This window comes from Nicotiana tomentosiformis, chromosome 3 (genome assembly GCF_000390325.3).
Source record: "Nicotiana tomentosiformis chromosome 3, ASM39032v3, whole genome shotgun sequence".
Taxonomy (NCBI): Eukaryota; Viridiplantae; Streptophyta; class Magnoliopsida; order Solanales; family Solanaceae; genus Nicotiana; species Nicotiana tomentosiformis.
The window spans coordinates 144954446-144976294 of NC_090814.1; the positions used below are offsets into that span (position 1 = coordinate 144954446).

General features: G+C 35.8%; 1 protein-coding gene across 1 annotated transcript; it reads left to right on the forward strand.

The window, feature by feature from the left end:
* The first annotated feature begins 961 nt into the window (after positions 1–961).
* LOC104119549 (histidine-containing phosphotransfer protein 4-like) lies at positions 962–15671 on the forward strand. The gene is made up of 6 exons (XM_070196572.1): positions 962–1094; positions 2247–2377; positions 13480–13548; positions 13660–13731; positions 15135–15207; positions 15499–15671. The coding sequence occupies exons 1-6, from the start codon at positions 1032–1034 to the stop codon at positions 15544–15546; spliced, it is 456 nt and encodes a 151-aa protein (XP_070052673.1). The 5' UTR covers positions 962–1031; the 3' UTR covers positions 15547–15671.
* The last annotated feature ends 6178 nt before the right edge of the window (positions 15672–21849 follow it).

Below are 21849 nucleotides of genomic sequence, written 5' to 3' on the forward strand. Positions count from 1 at the left end.
TCCAAATAATTTTTTAAGTCCTAGTAAAATACAACTCTATAATGTATTTTCCAATAAAATAATACAATAATATGAGATAAGTCATAGCATTATACTAAAATATTCAATAACAACGATAAAATAATAAAATTACATAAAACAAATATTGCTAATTAATAAGTCATAATGAAAATTAACATAATCTAAAAATATTATATATGTCATGCTAAAATAAGTATAGCTAATAAGTACTAATATTAATTACATCACTAAGCACTAAAGAAAAAAATAAACTAAGTTATGCATTTTCATTATAAATAATGTAAAACCAATAAAATTATCCTATAATATCGTCATTCCTAGTATTGAATTGAATTTCTTTTGTTAGCATTAGTATTGATTTGAACTTTGTTTGAATTACTATATTTATGAGCCATAAAATTTACTTACCATTCGAGAATGTTAAGTCTAAACTTGAAATAATACGTTAAAAGATAAAATTGTGAAAAAGTTTAAGAAATCTATATAAATTACGTTACAATAAATATTTATATGTATAAAATATTTTTAAAAATTATATAAATATATTATCGGGTTGGGTTGGTTTCGGTTTGACTTTTTTAGTTAAAACCAAGCCAAACCAATTATGGTCGGGGTTTTATTTTTCAATACCAAACCACATCGGATTTTTTTTTCGGTTTAACTCGGATTATCGATTTAGTGTGATTTATCGGTTTTGTTTGTACACCCCTAATTTGTATAACTAATATAAAGAAGAATAAGAAAACAACGTTGCTGTAGTGTTAGCATATGCGAAATAATATATTTGGATTGTACTAAATTTTTTATAAGTTCCATGCAAGCCTAATATATAGTTGCAATGAAAAAACTTCTTGCCACCGCGTCCACATGCGTCATTATATTATTCTTTTCTCCGCTCCTATATAAACCCTATTTTCATATGCCCAATTTCTCATTCCCCAAACTTTCTATACCAAAAAATAATCTTTCTCTATCAATCACTAGCTATTTAAATTTAACCATTACTCCCTATGGAAAGAAATCATCACTTGCATCGGCAACTTGCCAACCTAAGGCAGTCCTTTTTCGATCAGGTTTCTCTTTCTTCCATTTGCTTGCTTTCGTCCTCAGTGTTATAGAATTTTCTTTTAAAAATATCAAAAAATATTTGTGATTCTCTTATGGGATGGGAGGTAATATTTAGTTAAATATGAAGTGTTTCATATTTATTAACTTTATATAATATGTTGTATAATCACTTTCTTATCAAGTGTTGTGAAATGTGTCAATCTCTTTGTTCTTCCATATTCATATGTCAATGTCTATTAAATTCGTAGATCTTTTTTGAATTTGTAATGATATTTTGATAATTTAAAATTAAATAGAACATATCATTATATATCTTCATATTTATTTTTATATTTAATTATTAAATTTGGTTAACCTTGAAAGTATATATCAACATAAAATTATTGTTAGACGATTAAAAAAATCACTATCATGTGTTTCTAAGAAAATTCTTCCACAAGAATATATTAATAGATCATATATTTGTCAATTTTTATAATTTTTACTAAATATATATTTACTTATAAAAAATGTAACAAAGTAAGATTGAAATATTATTCATATAACAAAAAAATCCGAAAAACCAGTCAAAATCGCATTAATCCAAACCGATATAGTTGGTTTGGTTTGGTTTTAATAAAAACTGAACCAACTCGGTCCACGTACACTCCTACTCTTAGCATGTTGTAATAACAAGTAAAGTTACTACTCCATTATTTTAGTTTATTGTTCATTATTTAATAAATAGAGTTACTTGTAATTACTCTTTAAACAACCCAATCTTGTATATATTTCTCACACATTCAAAGATATCACTTAAACTCTTTAATTAATTATTATATTTTATCGGACGAAGAGCCTTGTAGCAACGGTAAAGTTATCTCAACGTGACCTCTAGGTCATGAGTTCGAGTCGTGGAACCAGCCACTGATGCTTGCATCAGGGTAGACTGCTTACATCATACCCTGGGGTGTAGCCCTTTTTGAAATGCAGGATGCTTCGTGCATCGATATGTCCTACCATATTTTACCTAGTCGTTGCATGCATTTCTTCTTGTTATATAAGATGTGCCCAGTACTCTTCTCCACATGCACTTGGCACGAGAATAGGATATTATTCTGGCACTTTGGTTTGAATCGAAAATTACTATATGAGTTTGGTATCTCGTGGGTGTGCAGGGATATCTTGATGAGCAACTTATTCAGTTGGAAGAGCTACAAGATGATGCTAATCCTAACTTCGTAGAGGAAGTTGTTACTTTGTTTTATAAAGATTCTGCTCGCTTAATCCATAGCATTGACCAGGCATTGTGAGTTTTGTTTCATCAGTACTGATCCTTTAATTTTATACACATTTATGTACATCTTAATTAATTTCTAGTCATATATAATAGAGTACTAATATCAATAACTGTCACGTCCCTTTTCTACCCCCAAAAAATAAATGTGTTATTGATTGTGGATGGTGGGTTAAAGAGTTTCTCCAATTAAAGTGACAAACTTGAATAGGGATTATTTTATTTACAGAGTCGCCACTTGGAATTGATTTTTTGGGTGTTCCAAGTCACCTTTTGTTTGAATCCCTAGTCAAAGGAAGATTTGACTCTTTTATTATTGGTCTGCAAAACAAAGTCCGGGTAAGGAATTCCGTTGACCGAGGAGAAGGTGTAAGGCATTCCCCGAGTCCCGTGGTTCTAGCACGGTCGCTTTATTGACTAAAATTGGCTTGAATTAATTTTGGACAAACTGTGATTTATTGGTTTTCATGTTTTATCTATGTACGCTTTTATTTCTTGATTAGATTTATGAGCCAACATTTACCCCATTTAAGAACCAAATAAGCAGATACTTAAGACTTAAAATTTGAAGATGCCAAAATTTTAAAGCACTACGCATTTCACTTCTTACTCACTTGAATTTCAATTATCACGCTAGCCATCAATTAGTTAATTATATCAAATGGATAATTAATCACACTAAAATGAAGCCAACATGCTAATATTCTTCAAGGAACGATTCAAAGCCAACTAAAATAGGATGCTCAAAACTTAAAATATATAAAGATCACTCATGGTGTATATATTAAAAATAATGATGCAATTAAGAGATGAACCTTAAGAAGAATCTGACTTTGAGAGGTTTATAGCAGGGGAGTCCAAAAGTAAATAATAACTCCAAACATGACCTTGACGAACTAGAAACTTCGTCGGACAAGGCGCAGACCTCGACCTCACAACAAACTTTGAACCCAACCTCTTCGAACTTAGCCAATAATGAACGGACGAGGTCAACACCTGCCGGGTTTTAAATGGTGGTTCAAAGTGATTCCAATGGAGGTTTCAGAACTGTTTAGTGCTGATTTCGAGGGTCAAAACGGGCAGCAATTTTGGTGGTTTCTCGCTACTATTGCTGCTGCATTTTTGTTGCGGTTTTTTGTGTGAAAAAAGAGCTGTTTTGGGGTCATTTTCGCAGCTGTTTTGGGGGTAATTTCGGGCTGGAATTTGAACTGGTTTTACAGCCGAACTGCTCCTGCGTTTTTGTACATGTTGCAGCTGATTTTCAATTGATTAAAGGAGCTTTAGGGACTGACTTTCATGGCTGAAATATGAGCTCTTTGGGGGGTGTTGAGGGTGGTTTAATGGAGGTAATGTTTAGGAAGAAGATGAATATGTGATGAGGAAGAAGAAGAAGTGGAAGGTAGCTGATTTTTCTCCTACTCTTAGAGCTTTTTGTGTTCCTCTTTTGTGTATGTTATGTGTGTGTTTTATAGCTGAAAATAGGGTATGGGATTTGTGATAGGAGACAAGTATGGGGGACAAGGAGTGGGGAACAATGGAGAGAGTAGGGAGCAAAGTGTGGGGGGACAAGCATGGGGGACAAGTATGAAAGTAGAGTAGGGAACAAGCATGTGGGATAAGCATGGGGGACAAGTATGTGGGACAAGCATGGGGGACAAAGAAAAGTTGAGTGGGGACACGTCTGGGAAGCGGTAAATATTCAAGCACGGTCAAAAATTAGGTGCTCACAGCATGCCCCTATTTGCTTGGAAACATTAAAAGTTTTCAGGCAAATATAAAGTGAGACGTGTGACTAAGTTTTGACCATATCGTTATTCAAAAGAGGAAGAAAATCGAGTCCTGGTTTTGGACAACCTACATATCCCGGGTTATAAGGAAATCAGGTCGCGTGTAGTTCAAGAAGAATGATGGAGTGATGAGTTCGAAAGTCGAGCTAGGTTCCGTCGAGGCTCCGGTCCGTGGCCCTGTTATTACATCAAAATCTAAAGGAACTAAACAAGCCTATCAACTATAAGTTACAAGATTCCTATCTATAAGTCTTTTGAAACTTGATCTTGAGTCTTGAATGGTTCTTCATGCAGACTTTTAATTGGAACCTTGATGCTTGCTAGCTACAGGTTCTAGTTCATTCTTATTCAGCTTTTCGAATCAAGAGGGGACATGCAGAGCTTGTGACTTCAACCACGTCTTGAGCAGTTCACATCTTTCATCTGCATTTTAGATTCACTTCTTTTTTTAGCAGTTCACATCTTTCATCTGCATTTTGGATTCACTTCTTTTTTCTTTTTTTTTCTTTATTCTGGATTTAGACTTCTTCTTTTGTTCATCTCGAACCTTGTGCCTCGAGGTAAAACCTGCTCATACATCATAACAAACAAACAAACGAAATTTTTCTGCCCCAGTTTTCACTAGAAAAATTTCGTGAGTTATTGTAACAAAATTCTAAACTACTTCTTTATTGAAAGCAAAATAAATAAATAAATAAAAATAAATAAATAAAAAAAGTTATGTTGTACCCTAAAAAGGTCATGATGATTTTGTTTTTTATTGTCCCAAAAGAATGTCTCAACTAAGGATTTGTGTACCTTATGTTGGGAAACTGTGGTCAGAGAATGGGATACCCTATATTGGCAATGATACCAGGGAGTGTTTTATCCTGCATTTAAAATCAAATCAACTAGGGAGTGGTGTACCCTATATTGGAGAACACAACAAGGGATTGGTGTACCCTATACTGGTAAGGAGATCAGGGATTGGTGTACCCTATACTAGTAAGGAAATGTAATCAGGGGATGGCGCCCTGTATTACTGAAAAAGAAATATAATCAGGGGTTGGCGCCCTGTATTACTGAAAAGGATAATGTAACCAGGGGTTGGCGCCCTGTATTACTGAAAAGGATAATGTAACCAGGGGTTGGCGCCCTGTATTACTTAAAAAGAAATATAATCAGGGGTTGGCGCCCTGTATTACTGAAAAGGAAAGGTAATCAGGGGTTGGTGCCCTGTATTACTGAAAAGGATAATGTAACCAGGGGTTGGCACCCTGTATTACTGAAAATGATAATGTAATCAGGGGTTGGCGCCCTGTATTACTGAAAAAGATAATGTAACCAGGAGTTGACGCCCTGTATTACAGAATAAATGCTGAATCCCCGGGGCGAAAAGGGTCTACCTGGGTTAAACTACGAAAAGCAAACCTGGGAGAAGAGTACTTCTACTCGGAATATGAGTTGTATCCCCCTAGGCGAAAAGTTTCTACCCGGGTTAAACTACGAAAAGCAAACCTGGGCGAAGAGTACTTCTACCCGAAACTATGAGCTAGATCGCCCGAGGCAAAATGGTTCTACCTCGGTTAAGCTACGTAAAACAACCTGGGCGAAGAGTACTTCTACCCGGAACTATGAGCTGGATCCCCCTAGGTGAAAAGGTTCTAGCTGGGTTAAGCTACAAAAACCAATCCTGGGCGAATAGTATTTCTACCCGGAAACTATGAGCCGGATCCCCATAGGCAAAAAGGTTCTACCTAGGTTAAGCTACAAAAAACAATCCTGGGCGAATAGTACTTCTACCCGGAAACTATGAGCTGAATTCCCCTAGGCGAAAAGGTTCTACTTGGGTTAAGCTATAAAAAATAACCTGGGCGAAGAGTACTTCTACCCGGAACTTTGAGTTGAATCCCCCTAGGCAAAAAGGTTCTACCTGGGTTAAGCTATGTAAAACAACTTGAGCGAAGAGTACTTCTACCCGAAACTATGAGCTGGATCCCCCTAGGTGAAAAGTTTCTACCTGGGTTAAGCTATAAAAAACAACGTAAGCGAAGAGTACTTCTACCCGAAACTATGAGCTGGATCCCCCTAGGTGAAAAGGTTCTACCTGGGTTAAGCAATGAAAAACAACCTGGGCGAAAAGTACTTCTACCCGGAACTGTGAGCTGGATCCCCTTAGGCAAAAAGGTTCTACCTGGGTTAAGCTATGTAAAACAACCTGAGCGAAGAGTACTTCTACCTGGAACTATGAGCTGGATCTCCCTAGGTGAAAAGGTTCTACCTGGGTTAAGCTACAAAAAACAACGTGGGCGAAGAGTACTTCTACCCGAAACTATGAGCTGGATCCCCCTAGGTGAAAAGGTTCTACCTGGGTTAAGCAACGAAAAATAACCTGGGCGAAAAGTACTTCTACCCGGAACTGTGAGCTGGATCCCCCTAGGCAAAAAGGTTCTACCTGGGTTAAGCTATGTAAAACAACGTGAGCGAAGAGTGCTTCTACCCGGAACTATGAGCTGGATCCCCCTAGGTGAAAAGGTTCTACCTGGGTTAAGCTACAAAAAACAATCCTGGGCGAAGAGTATTTCTACCCGGAAACTATAAGCTGCATCCCCATAGGCGAAAAGGTTCTACCTAGGTTAAGCTACAAAAACCAATCCTGGGCGAATAGTACTTATACCCGGAAATATGAGCTGGATCCCCCTAGGCAAAAATGTTCTACCTGGGTTAAGCTACCTAAAACAGCGTGGGCGAAAAGTGCTTCTACCCAGAACTATGAGCTGGATCCCCCTAGGCGAAAAGGCTCTACCTGGGTTAAGCTATGAAAAACAACCTGGGCGAAGAGTACTTCTACCCAGAATTGTTAGCTGGATCCCCCTAAGCGAAAATGTTCTACCTGGTTAAGCAACAAAAAACAGTCTGGGCGAAGAGTGCTTCTACCCGAAACTATGAGCTGAATCCCCATAGGCGAAAAGGTTCTACCTGGGTTAAGCTACGAAAATGAGAGGTATGAACAATAGTTATGCATGCTAAAAATAAAGGAAAGTGGAGATTTTGAGGAAACTTACCTTTGGTGACATTCGTCCTTTAGAAATCACCATTCTTCACTATTTTGTTCATGCTGCAAACAAAGAAAAATTATGAGTTTTGAAAATAATGGTCAGTTTGTGGCCCTGATGTCTTTGGAAGCTTGGCTTTGTGCCCATGTTCTTTTGATGATGATTTCAACCTGCCACTAGATGTTTCCTGAATACCACTAGCATGTCTGGCCCCAGAGAGCCTTTGACTTTTCAAACTTTTACATGACGGTTGGTCGTGTGGGACTTAACCTTTTCAACTTTGTTTTGCCTTTGTGGAATTTCACTTTCGACTTCTTTCCTCTGAAACTTTCAATTTCTGAGAATTGGGGAACCTTTAGCTTTTCACACTTTGCCAAAACGGTTAGCCACTTGGGACTTAACCTATTCAACTTCATTTTGCCTTGTAGGCACTTTCAATTTGATTTCCTCTTTACAAGAGTTTTTGATTTCTAAGGATCAGCCGCCATGGCCAGTCTGGGTCAACTTGATGTTGCTGCCGAGTCTTGGTGCCTTTTTTGCATATTAGCTTGTATCAAACGAAAGCCCTGTAAATCAGTCTTGCTATCCCTTTTTTGCCTTAGTTTTGGAACAGAGTTAGACCAAAATGGATTCGAAGAAAAACAAACAATGGAATGGACAATGAATTTAGACAAGAGGTATCCCTTTCGGGGAAGGAAAGAATGACTTATCTGGAGTATATGCGCACTTCAATGAACATGACATATCTTTTGGACTTGATGTCTGATCTGTGTAAACCGTCCGACTCTTAGAAATTCATCACAACTTTTGCCTCGAAACCTAGAAACCTTGCCCAGGATTATCAATACCAATGGCTGTGAAGATCCTCTTTTCGATCAGTAGTGCCCTTTGCGGGTTTTCACCAGCTAAACTCTCTCAATTCTTTTCTCACTATCGCCTTATAGTGCCCTTTGCGGGTTTTCACTAACAAGACTCTCTCATTTTCATTTTCTTTGCTCGCCATCGCCCTATGGTGCCCGTGAGGGTTTTCACCAATAAGACTCTCTCATTTTATTTCTCTTATTTTGGTGGCATCAGATCCAAATGATTGTATCCTCCAATTCTTGAACATTCTCGTTGATTGATCGGAAGGACTTGAAAAGGATTTGGACTGAATTACAACTTTGAAACCTCTCAGGCGAAACCATCATCGAACCATTATAACACTTGCCCCTAGTTTCAACTTTTGGGGGAATGTAGATTTTTATTTTGGTGTGACTGAACACCAGAGAGAGGCTGCCTACGTATCCTTTCGGAATCAAGTCGGACGTAGTTCGATTAACATGAACTTGTTTGATTTTTTTTTTTTTAAATAACATCTTCAGGTTCCAAAGAGGGTAATCAAAGAAAGGTAACCGACTCAAAAGGGTTAGCAAAGGGTTGATGGTGTTTGGATAGCGAGAATAAAAGCCTTCATCATCCCAATCAGAGAACATTAATGCTATATAGAGGGTCAAACATAGTACCCATAGTACCTTTTAACTGCATCCGCGTTGACGGTTGTTTCAGGGACACTTTCTTCGTTGCTTCCCAGGTACAACGCTCTCTTTTGCAGTACTCTCATTACAATGTATGTACCTTTCCAATTTGGAGCCAATTTTCCTTTAGCTTCTTCATGAATTGGGAGAATACGTCTCAGAATGAGTTGTCCTATTTTAAATTTATTGGGCCGCACTTTCTTGTTGTAGACACGGACCATTCTTTGTTGGCATAACTGCCCGTGGCAAATTGCAGCCAATCATTTTTCATCCATCAGTGTCAATTATTTCAATCGGTTCTTGACCCAATCTTTATCCTCAATCCCGGCTTCAACAATGATCCGAAGAGAGGGAATCTCAACTTCGTTCCAATTCTCTATTTATTTTCTTACAAGCCTTGTCTTTAAAATATTTTGTTTCTTGATCTATTATTTCGGGGTCTGACATCGTTTTAGGATCTGGACATGAAGTCCGCAAGCATGTCATGTCATTAAAATCTGCATTAACAGAACTTAAGAAGAGAATAAGAAAAGTGACAAGATTAAGAAAAGAAACATTCCCCGACAATGAAATATTAATTTTATTTGATTTTTTTTTTTAAAGTTTTTAAGATAGAATGGTTTACATCAGAAAGCAAAGCAGTGAAGTAAAAATATTCGGATTAGATCCTGAAATAATTCGGATGCAGAAAAGATAGCAAGACCGGCTACCGAGACTCCCATATGACAGAGAACTTTTCAGGTTTGGCGCCCGTTTTTAGGTTTCTCTTCTGTCTCGGCAATGGCTGCAATGGCCTTCAGTGCCAGATCAAATTCCTCATCTTCACAGATCATTCCGATTACTAGCCCATTGGTGTGAGTAGGCAGAGAATTGTTCATCATATTAGGGGCCTCTTCATCCCTAAGCACTATTTTCTTGACATTGATGGGGTCTTCCACTGCTCTCTTAAGATTCTAGCAGTCTTCTGTATCATGTCTGACTGCTCCAGAGTGGTATTCACATCTAGCATTAGCCTGGTGCGAATGGGACTCAGGGTTTGGCCGGTTCGGGGCTACTGGTCACAGTAGACCTAGCCTGACTAGCTTTTGGAACAAGATCGAATATGATTCACCAACAGGGGTAATCCATCTCGGGAGGCTCTCTCTCTTCTTCTTCTTTTTTTCCTTTTTTTTGATTTTTTTTTTTCATATCTTGATTTTTTTCTCTTTTTGTTGTTTTTCGCTCTTTGTTTTTCTCTGTTATTTTTTGTCACTCTTTCTCTTCTTTTTTTTCACTCAATGTTTTTTCGATTTTTTTTTTTACTCAATTTGTTTATGGCTATGATCGAATCCGATGGGGATTGCCTACGTATCATGACGCCGCATGAATCAGATCATTACGTAGTTCATGAATACCGGGAACAAAGTACATAAGCTAGCTCCTTTTTTTTTTTTCTTTTGGAATGTTTGAAAAGAAGAATTCTTAAAGGAGAAAGAAAATATTTTATTTTATTTGGATTTTGATTATTTTTGTTTTTTTGGATTTTTTGGGAGAAAGACTTCTAAAGAAGGAAAAAAACATATTTTTGGATTTTGATTTTTTTTCTTTTTTTTTTTTCAAATGAAAGACTTCTAAAAAAAAGAAAATATTTTTGGTTTTTTTTTTCCGGTGAGAATCAGACCCGTGTAGTTCGGTGGATCAGAAATAAAATAGATAAACTAACTATTTTTCATGTACAATTAATCCGACAAAATTTCCTAACAAAGAAAATATTTTTAATTTTTTTTTTTCGATTTTTTTTTTTTGGAATTGGTGAAAGAAAAACTTCTAAAGTAAAAACAAAAAATTTTGAATTTTGATTTTTTTTTAAAAAAAAAATTTCAAAAGAAAGAAAATATTTTTTTTTTGGATTTTGGGAGAAAAACTTTAAAAAAAAAGGAAGAAAATATTTTTGGACTTTTGGTCTTAAAAAAGAAGCTTCTAAAGAAGTAATTAAAGGAAAATATCTTTTTGGATTTTTAAAAATTGGGGGCCGAAACCGATGAGGTTTGCCTACATATCTCACATCCAGTGAGAATCAGACCCGCGTAGTTCGGTGAAAATTGACTATGTTCTACTTTTTTTTTATATGAAAATCAATCTTTAAAAACCATATGCACTAAACCACATCATTTTTTCTCTCTTTGTTCAACCTATATATGCTAAAGTCGGTCGACATGCAAGCCTCCCAAATAATGCAACAAGTAGCACATAACATGACATAATGGTCTCAACAAGGTACCTGTCCTAAAACAGAACTTGGCCCATGAGTCGAGCGCTGCTAAGTCAAATGCACATGATGCAAATAAAGCGTAGCCTACTAGGGATATTCATTGCTTGTGGCTTGTTCTTCTAAGTTTGTAAATCCTAAAGGAGATGGTATCTAGACCTGGCTTACCCGGGCGGACAACTCGAGCCAAGGAGCATCAAGCATTACCAGTAGTAGAACAGCACTGGCTAGCTAACGACTTTCCCGCCTAAACATGTGTGACTAAATCCTTCACCAGAAGCTGGTAGGCTAACTGGCTTTATCTCAAGACAGAAATTTTGTGATGCGGGTAGGCAAACACAACATAACTAATTATCAGAAGACTTAGTGGAATGCGAGAGAGGATACAATTTATATGTACAGTTCAAAAATATCAAGACAGTAAAAAGTGGACAAGTAGCACATTAGTCCCAAATAAATCACAATGTATACAAAAATTAATAAAGCCAAATAAAGTCAATGTACAAGCTCGAATTCTTAAAGTTCCCCAGCAGAGTCGCCAGAGCTGTCACACCCCTTTTCTACCCCCGAAAGATAAATGTGTTATTGATTGTGGATGGTGGGTTAAAGAGTTTCTCCAATTAAAGTGACAAACTTGAATAGGAATTATTTTATTTACAGAGTCGCCACTTGGAATTGATTTTTTGGGTGTTCCAAGTCACCTTTTGTTTGAATCCCTAGTCAAAGGAAGATTTGACTCTTTTATTATTGGTCTGCAAAATAAAGTCCGGGTAAGGAATTTCGTTGACCGGGAGAAGGTGTAAGGCATTCCCCGAGTCTCGTGGTTCTAGCACGGTCGCTTTATTGACTAAAATTGGCTTGAATTAATTTTGGACAAACTGTGATTTATTGGTTTTCATGTTTTATCTATGTACGCTTTTATTTCTTGATTAGATTTATGAGCCAACATTTACCCCATTTAAGAACCAAATAAGCAGATACTTAAGACTTAAAATTTGAAGATGCCAAAATTTTAAAGCACTACGCATTTCACTTCTTACTCACTTGAATTTCAATTATCACGCTAGCCATCAATTAGTTAATTATATCAAATGGATAACTAATCATACTAAAACGAAGCCAACATGCTAATATTCTTCAAGGAACGATTCAAAGCCAACTAAAATAGGATGCTCAAAACTTAAAATATATAAAGATCACTCATGGTGTATATATTAAAAATAGTGATGCAATTAAGAGATGAACCTTAAGAAGAATCTGACTTTGAGAGGTTTACAGCAGGGGAGTCCAAAAGTAAATAATAACTCCAAACAGGACCTTGACGAACTAGAAACTTCATCGGACAAGGCGCAGACCTCGACCTCACAACAAACTTTGAACCCAACCTCTTCGAACTCAGCCAACAATGAACGGACGAGGTCAACACCTGCCGGGTTTTAAATGGTGGTTCAAGGTGATTCCAATGGAGGTTTCAGAACTGTTTAGTGCTGATTTTGAGGGTCAAAACGGGCAGCAATTTTGGTAGTTTCTCGCTACTATTGCTGCTGCGTTTTTGTTGCGGTTTTTTGTGTGAAAAAAGAGCTGTTTTGGGGTCATTTTCGCAGCTATTTTGGGGGTAATTTCGGGCTGGAATTTGAACTGGTTTTACAGCCGAACTGCTCCTGCGTTTTTGTACATGTTGCAGCTAACTTTCAATTGATTAAAGGAGCTTTAGCGACTGACTTTCATGGCTGAAATATGGGCTCTTTGGGGGGTGGTTTAATGGAGGTAATGTTTAGGAAGAAGATGAATATGTGATGAGGAAGAATGAAGAAGTGGAAGGTAGCTGATTTTTCTCCTACTCTTAGAGCTTTTTGGGTTCCTCTTTTGTGTGTTATGTGTGTGTTTTATAGCTGAAAATGGGGTATGGGATTTGTGATAGGAGACAAGCATGGGGGACAAGGAGTGGGGAACAATGGAGAGAGTATGGAGCAAAGTGTGGGGGGACAAGCATGGGGGACAAGTATGAAAGTGGAGTGGGGAACAAGCATGTGGGATAAGCATGGGGGAACAAAGCATGGGGGACAAGTATGTGAGACAAACATGGGGGACAAAGAAAAGTTGAGTGGGGACACGTCTGGGAAGCGGTAAATATTCAAGCACGGTCAAAAATTAGGTGCTCACAATAACGATCTAATTAATTAGTTGGAGACTACATTCAAGAATGACTAATAAATAATAGTATAAATTATTACATTAATAGCTTTAGTCCATTTATTCAATTCTATCTATCTACAATTTTTAACAATAGAAGGTCTCTCAAATATGTGCCAAAAGAAATGTTCTAGTTGAGGATTGAACAATTGACCTCTTAAAAGCAAAATTAAAAACTTAACCGCGACAACATAGGTTCAAGTAATGTCTTTTCCTTTATGTTATTATTTTCGTACAGTATTAGTATTACCACATAGACGAAACGGTATGGCGTAATTCCACATGCATCCGCCCAGACTATAGATGATCATGTTTATATTTTGATGCGTTTCAGGAAGAAAAATCCTCTTGATTTTGCAAAGCTAGATAGCCATATGCACCAGTTCCAGGGCAGTAATTCAAGGTAATAAGTAATAGTAAGAATATATGTGACAAATTAAACTAGCTAGCTAGATACTTAATGAAACAGCCCGTTTCTTCAAGCTAGCCAATAATTTTCTCTCGTCTTGCGCAGCATTGGAGCCAAGAAGGTCAAAACTGAATGCACGCAGTTCAGGGAATACTGCCGAGCAGGAAATGTGGAAGGGTGCAACATGTTATCCAGCGGTAGCTTACGTTGAAATATGAACGACAGTTATTTCATCTCCTTTACTCTTTAACTTTTCATCTATTAAGGAACAAATAATTATGAGATTTTTATACAAATAATAGTATTTTTGCTTTATACACATTCAATTTACATGTATAGCATTTTTAAAGATTCGTTACCTTATTTAATGGCCATCAGTTTCTTAAACATAAACATTTAAACACTAACCCACAATTTAAGGGATTAGTTTTGAGCCATATTAATCTATTCACAATTCTCTCTCATCATTAATTTGAACTTTCTAAACTTATTGTTTGCGGTTTGTGTGTCACTTTTTTCTTTAAATAAATAGTTGCTCTTAAAATCACATTTCCGTTATTCTCGCAAACAAAAACACATAATACATCCATATCTTTTTATTTATATATAGTATATTTTTGAATGTACAATTATTTAAAAATATATAATTCTGTACATATTCGGTGTATATATTATATATTTAATTTATAATTTATGTATATCTAACAAATCTGAATATATTTTATGTATATTTGACATATAGAATATATATTTGTATATATGAGATATATGTTATTTATTATTCAATATACATTAATTGTATAAGTACTAACAAATTTAATATTTATATGCTTATGTATACCATTGTTATTCCTAATGTATAAATATGCAGTAAATAAATTTTAAAATATAAAATACAAATAATATTAAAATAACTTTTTTATTGAATTAAGTTCTTTTTGAGACAAGATTTTCACTCAAAAAGGGTATACTATGCCTACGAGGAGGAAGGAGTTATTTTTGGATGGAAATTATCCTACCAATACGTTTCTGAGTCATATTTGTTTATTTTTAGGACTATTTCTCATTCTTAGAAAACTGAATCCCTTTGGGCGCTTTTTTAGGAATGAAATGTTTTGAATATTTTCTTAAACGTGATTATTAATCCATGTTTATAGCTTTTTGATAAGATATGTATTTATTTAACTGTCATGTTAGTAAAATACCTATTGCTGCTAGGTTTTTAAAAATTTTCTTAAATTTAGTCTGTATGTGTTTTTCCCCCAATAATTAAGAGTAAATTTTTGTAGATGTCTTTACGCTTTATTTTTAGACGGGCTGTCAGGGAATGAACGGATGCATGTTCATTCATTTGGGCTGGTTTTCTTATTCTTATTCTTAATCTTAATCTTAATCTTACTTCTATCTGAAATAGTCTCTCTACTCTAGGGTAGGGGTAAGGTCTGTGTACACACTATACTTCTCAGATCCCATTTGTGAGATTATACTGGGTTGTTGTTATTATATTCTTAATCTTAATTGTTACGTGACTGATTTCTTTCGTTTCTTTCTTCTTCTTTTTTCTCCATGAATTAAAGCAGATGCAAGAGAACTTTCCAGCAATTAAAGAGAGAATATGCACTACTCAAAACGAAGCTAGAAGCTTATTTTGAGGTGGCCTAATTTTTTTGTTATAATGTCTCATTTCCACCTCAAATGACTTGCATCGTTAAATTAATTACCTTATATCAAATATCTCGGACATCAAAATTTGTGGTAAGTACTCCTTTATCCTTAATCAGAAGTCTCGAATTTGAGTCTTGTGTATGAAATTTCTTTTGATAGAAAGCGTTTTACCCCAAAAAATGGTCTTAATTAGTCGGGTCCTAAAGTGGTAGCAGACAATTCGGGTTAGGAAATTAAAATAAAAATTTATATGACTAATTCCAGTGTTACTTTGTGCAGTTTGCAAGACAAATTGGACCAATTGAGAGGGCGAGTCGCCCAAATTAAAGTAACCCGTGAGGATTGAGAAATATGATCTAACTTCTAAGTGACTGAATAGGACAAAGTAAAATCACTGAGAACAAACTGTAGTACAAAAGGTACATGTACAATAATGCACCATTCCCTACTACCTTCTTATAAACGTAATAAAGGGAAGCATATGTTCTAGCATTAGAGTTTAAGTTGCACTAGCTAGTAATATGGTTGTATACATTAATCATATAGGGTGTGCTATTGGATACATGAAATCAAGATTTTTTCACATCTTTATTCACCTTTAATTTTCTCACTGATTTTCAACGTTATTGTTATTATTGTTACTCAAGCTCATTAAATTCCTAGTTTTTTTATTTAAAAAAAAGTAAAGAAAGAGCTATAGGAACTTGCATCAGAGATGGCCTTTTCCCGGTTGCATACATTACAAAATATCGAGAATTGAACATGCACTCGATATATGAGAAACATTAACGAGTATCACTAGACTGTAAGTCTTGTGATGAATGAAACGAGAATTTTGAAAGTTTGTCAACATGACATATAAGGCAATTATACAATTCCTAATAAGTTATAGGCCGTGTGCGTAAAATTTGGAAAATCCATTAGTTTATCAAAAGCCTTTAAGTTATAGATATTGTCATCGGATAGCCAATAAATGTACATCATAACAATAAAGTGTATATCACAATTTTATTTTCTTTTTTTGTGTATATCAAAATATATATCACAACTTTATTTTATATTTTTACATATCTAAAATATAAAATTATAATTATAGTTATCTATAATTTATTGTTATCTGTACATCCAAGTGTATAACACAAAAATAATTATATTTTTTGTATATCACAGTGTATAACACATCAAATGACGTGTATACCAAATTGTATATTACAACTTTGTTTTCCTTCTTTGTGTTAAGATGTAAAGAATTTATTTTCCTTCCTTGTATATCTCAATGTATAACACATAATTCTTATAGATATACACAAATATATATATATATATATATATATATGCATGCTAGAACTATTTTGATATTGTCACACCTCTTTTTGCCCCAAAAGATATATGAGTTATGGATTGTTGTGAGTTAAAGAGTTTTTCCAATTAAAGTGACAAATTTGAGTAGGGATTATTTTATTTACAGAGTCGCCACTTGGAATTGATTTTTTGGGTGTTCCAAGTCACCATTTATTTGAATCCCTGGTTAAAGGAAGGTTTGACTCTATTATAATTGGTCTGCGAAAATAAAGTCCGGATAAGAAATTCTGTTGGCCGGGGAGAAGGTGTAAGGCATTTCCCGAGTCCCGTGGTTCTAGCACGGTCACTTTATTGACTATATTTTGCTTATATTATTTTTGGATAACCTGTGTTTTATTGGTTTTCATGTTTTACCTATGTCCGCTTTTATTGCTTGATTAGATTTATAAAAATTATCTTGAAATAAGTCACGCGTACATGTACTCATATTTGTTTGGCATCAAGAATCATGTCACGCGTACGTGTACACAATAAATAATACATTTATTATTATTCAAAGTTGATTGGTCAAGTCATGTGAACGCACACTTGTATTATTTTCCTAAACTAATTTGAAATTATTGTAAGACCAAGAGTTTATGGATATGAAATTATTTGGAAGTCGGAAAATATATTAGTTATTTAAAGTATTGAAAAGTCATCCACACTTAGAAATATTTACAACTTACTACTCTATCTTTGAAATTATGAGATATTTATCCATTATGGAAGAATGAGCTAATTATTAGTCTAGTGACAAAATTATTGGGCCCAACAGATTTATACTCAGTCCAACTCATGTCTAATTCTTTCTTTCCTATTAAATGTGATAACTCATTTCTGGTTCACTTACTTGAACTCCAACGCATGGCCCATTAATATGGCAAAATCTTCATTATTAATTCTAATTAACAAATCTCATTAAGATGAAATCCTATTCAAATAATTTGATGACAAATCACTTGAAACATGTAAAAAGAAACTACAACATGATAATGTGTATAAATAAAACAACATAAAAAATTATCACATGAACCTCTATAAGAACATCACACAAAATAATGAAATAATTAACAAAGGGAGGATAAGCAATGAACCTTTAAGCAAAAAATTTCCTTCAGAACTTGATTAATGCAAAAATAATTCTCAGTCGAGCAAATACACCAAACCAAGGGCAAATCGGCAGATGAGCAAAAAATCTAGCGACGAACCTTCTAAAATTCGAGCCCGGACCGAAACTCCATTGTACCTCGTGAGGCTGTTGGTTTTTGGCGTGAGAGAGGTGACTATCAATGAAGCTTCACAAGGTGTTTTAAGGCTTGAATTTGAGGCATTTTTGGGTCTTAAACAGGGTGATGGATTGCTTGAATTTTCGAAAGAAATAATGAAACGAGTAGAAATTCATTTAGCGCAGAAGAAGAATTATTTTTTTCTCAATTCTCTTCTCTATTTTTTCCTTCCTTCTCCTCTTTTCTCCTCACATTTCTCTTTTATTTATAGGAAAAAAATTCAAAATTTTTTCAGATTTATTTTTTTATTTTTTAATTAAAAAGAATTCCCACTTTCCTTTACTTTTATTTTTTTTAAATTTTCTACTTTTTTTTATTTTCCACTTTTTTTACTTTTTTTTTAATTTTCACTTATTTTACCTTTTTATTTTGTAATTTCTACTTTCTTTTACTTTTTTAAAAAAATAAATTCAACTACCTTTACTTTTATTTTAAATTTTTCACATTCTTTTAGTTTTATTTTTTTAATTTTCCATTTTTTTTTACTTTTTTATTAAACAATTTCCACCTACTTTTACTTTTAATTTTTTATTCCATACTTTTAATTTTCCTATTATTTTATTCTCATCCGAAAATTAAAAAAAATATTTAATTTTTTCGGTTTTATTTTTAATTTATTTTATTTTAAATTAAAGATAAAAAAATAAAAATAATACTAATAGTAATAATTTGAGCTTTTAAATTATTTTTAATTCTTACCCTATATAAAAAAATATAACAAAGCTAAAAAAATATATACTAATTTTCTAAAAATATTTACATAGTAGAAGGTGATAAAAATTTAAATATAGTCAAAAATTAGGTGTTCACAGCTGCCCCTCTTTGCTTGGAAACATGAAGAGTTTTCAGGCAATGACTAGGTGAGCCATGTGACTAATATTTGACAAAACCATTATTCAAAAGGAAAAGAAATAAAAGATAGGGTGCAACCGAGTCCTGGTTTTGGACAGCCTACATATTCCGGGTTATAGGGGAATCAAGTCACGTGTAGTTCAAGGAAAATGGTGGAATGACGAGTTGAGGAGTCGAGTGAGGTTCCGTCGAGACTCCGGTCCGCGGTCCTGCTATTATAAAAAAGAAACTAAACAAGTCTATCAGCTATGAGTTACAAGATTCCTATTTATGAGTCTTCTGAAACTTGATCTTGAGTCTTGACTGGTTCTTCATGCAGACTCTGATCTAAACCTTGATGCTCGCTAGATGTAGGTGCTAGTTCATTGTTCTATAGCTTCTTCTAATCAAAACGGGACTCCAATGCTCGTGGCTTCAGTCATGTCTTGAGCATTCCATATCTTTTCAACTACTTTTGCATTTTGGATTCACCTATTTTTTTTTCTTTTATTCTGAATTGAGACTTCTTATTTTGGCCATCTCAAACCTTGTGCCTCGAGATAAAACCTACTCAGACACCAAAATAAAAAAACGAGCGAAATTTTTCTGCCCCAATTTGCACTAGAAAAATTTCGTGAGTTATTGTAACAAAATTTTAAACTACTTCTTTATTGAAAGCAATAAAAGGTCGGGAATGGCGTACCCAAAAAAAATAGAAACTAGGGAATGGATACCCTATGTCTAAAATGAAAGAAACTAGGGAGTGGAGACCCAATATTGAAAAAATGACTAGGGATTGGTGTACCCTAATACTGGTAAGGAAATGTAACCAGGGGTTGATTCCCTGTATTACGGAAAAAGAATATAATCAGGGGTTGGTACCCTGTATTACTGAAAAGAATGTAGTCATGGGATGGCGTCCTATATTATTGAAAGGAAATGTAATCAGGGGTTGGTACCTTGTATTACTGAAAAAAGAATGTTGCCATGGGATGACGTCCTGTATTACTGAAAGGAAATGTAACAAGGGGATGACACCTTGTATTACGGAAAAGAAATGTAACCAGGGGATGGCACCCTGTATTAAGGAAAAGAAATGTAACCAGGGGGTGGTGCCCTGTATTACTGAAATGAAAATGAATCCCCTGGGCGAAACGTTTCTACCTAGGTTAAACTGTGAAAAGCGAGCATGTGTGAAAAGTACTTCTACCCGGAACTATGAGCTGGATCCCCCTAAGTGAAAAGGTTCTACCTGGGTTAAGCTACGTAAAATAACCTGATCGAAGAGTACTTCTACCCGGAACTATGAGCTGGATCCTCCTAGGCAAAAAGGTTCTACTTGGGTTAATCTACGAAAAATAGCCTGGGTAAAGAGTACTTCTACCTGGAACTATGAGCTGGATCCCCCTAGGCAAAAAGGTTATACCTGGGTTAAGCTACAAAAAATAGCCTGGGCGAAGAGTACTTCTACCCGGAACTATGAGCTGGATCCCCATAGGCGAAAAGATTCTACCTAGGTTAAGCCACGAAAAACAGCATAGGCGAAGAGTATTTCTACCCGAAACTATGAGCTGGATCCCCCTACGCGAAAAGGTTCTACCTGGGTTAAGCTTCGAAAAACAAGCCTAAGTGAAGAGTACTTCTACCCGGAACTATGAGCTGGATCCCCCTAGGCAAAAAGGTTATACCTGGGTTAAGCTACGTTAAACAACCTGAGCGAAGAGTACTTCTACCCGGAACTATGAGCTGGATCCCCCTAGGCGAAAAGGTTCTTCCTGGGTTAAGCTATGTAAAACAACCTGAGCGAAGAGTACTTCTACCCGGAACTATGAGATAGATCCCCCTAAATGAAAAGGTTCTACCTGGGTTAAGCTACGTAAAATAACCTGATCGAAGAGTACTTCTACCCGGAACTATGAGCTGGATCCTCCTAGGCAAAAATGTTCTACTTGGGTTAATCTACGAAAAATAGCCTGGGTAAAGAGTACTTCTATCTGGAACTATGAGCTGGATCCCCCTAGGCGAAAAGGTTATACCTGGGTTAAGCTACGTAAAACATCCTGGGCGAAGAGTACTTCTACCCGGAACTATGAGCTGGATCCCCCTAGGCAAAAAGATTCTACCTAGGTTAAGCCACGAAAAACAGCCTAGGCGAAGAGTATTTCTACCCGAAACTATGAGCTGGATCCCCCTACGCGAAAAGGTTCTACCTGGGTTAAGCTTCGAAAAACAAGCCTAGGTGAAGAGTACTTCTACCCGGAACTATGAGCTGGATCCCCCTAGGCGAAAAGGTTATACCTGAGTTAAGCTACGTTAAACAACCTGAGCGACGAGTACTTCTACCCGGAACTATGAGCTAGATCCCCCTAGGCGAAAAGGTTCTACCTGGGTTAAGCTACGTAAAACAACCTGACTAAGAGTACTTCTACCCGGAACTATGAGCTGGATCCCCCTAAGTGAAAAGGTTCTACCTGGGTTAAGCTACGTAAAATAACCTGAGCGAAGAGTACTTCTACCCGGAACTATGAGCTGGATCCTCCTAGGCGAAAATGTTCTACTTGGGTTAATCTAGAAAAATAGCCTGGGTAAAGAGTACTTCTACCTGGAACTATGAGCTGGATCCCCCTAGGCGAAAAGGTTATACCTGGGTTAAGCTACGTAAAACATCCTGGGCGAAGAGTACTTCTACCCGAAACTATGAACTGGATCCCCCTAGGCGAAAAGATTCTACCTAGGTTAAGCCACGAAAAACAGCCTAGGCAAAGAGTATTTCTACCCGAAACTATGAGCTGGATCCCCCTACGCGAAAAGGTTCTACCTAGGTTAAGCTTCGAAAAACAAGCCTAGGTGAATAGTACTTCTACCCGGAACTATGAGCTGCATCCCCCTAGGCGAAAAGGTTATACATGGGTTAAGCTACGTTAAACAACCTGAGCGAAGAGTACTTCTACCCGGAACTATGAGCTGGATCCCCCTAGGCGAAAAGGTTCTTCCTGGGTTAAGCTATGTAAAACAACCTGAGCGAAGAGTACTTCTACCCGGAACTATGAGATAGATCCCCCTAGGTGAAAAGGTTCTACCTGAGTTAAGCTACGTAAAATAACCTAAGCGAAGAGTACTTCTACCCGAAACTATGAGCTGGATCCCCCTAGGCGAAAAGGTTCTACCT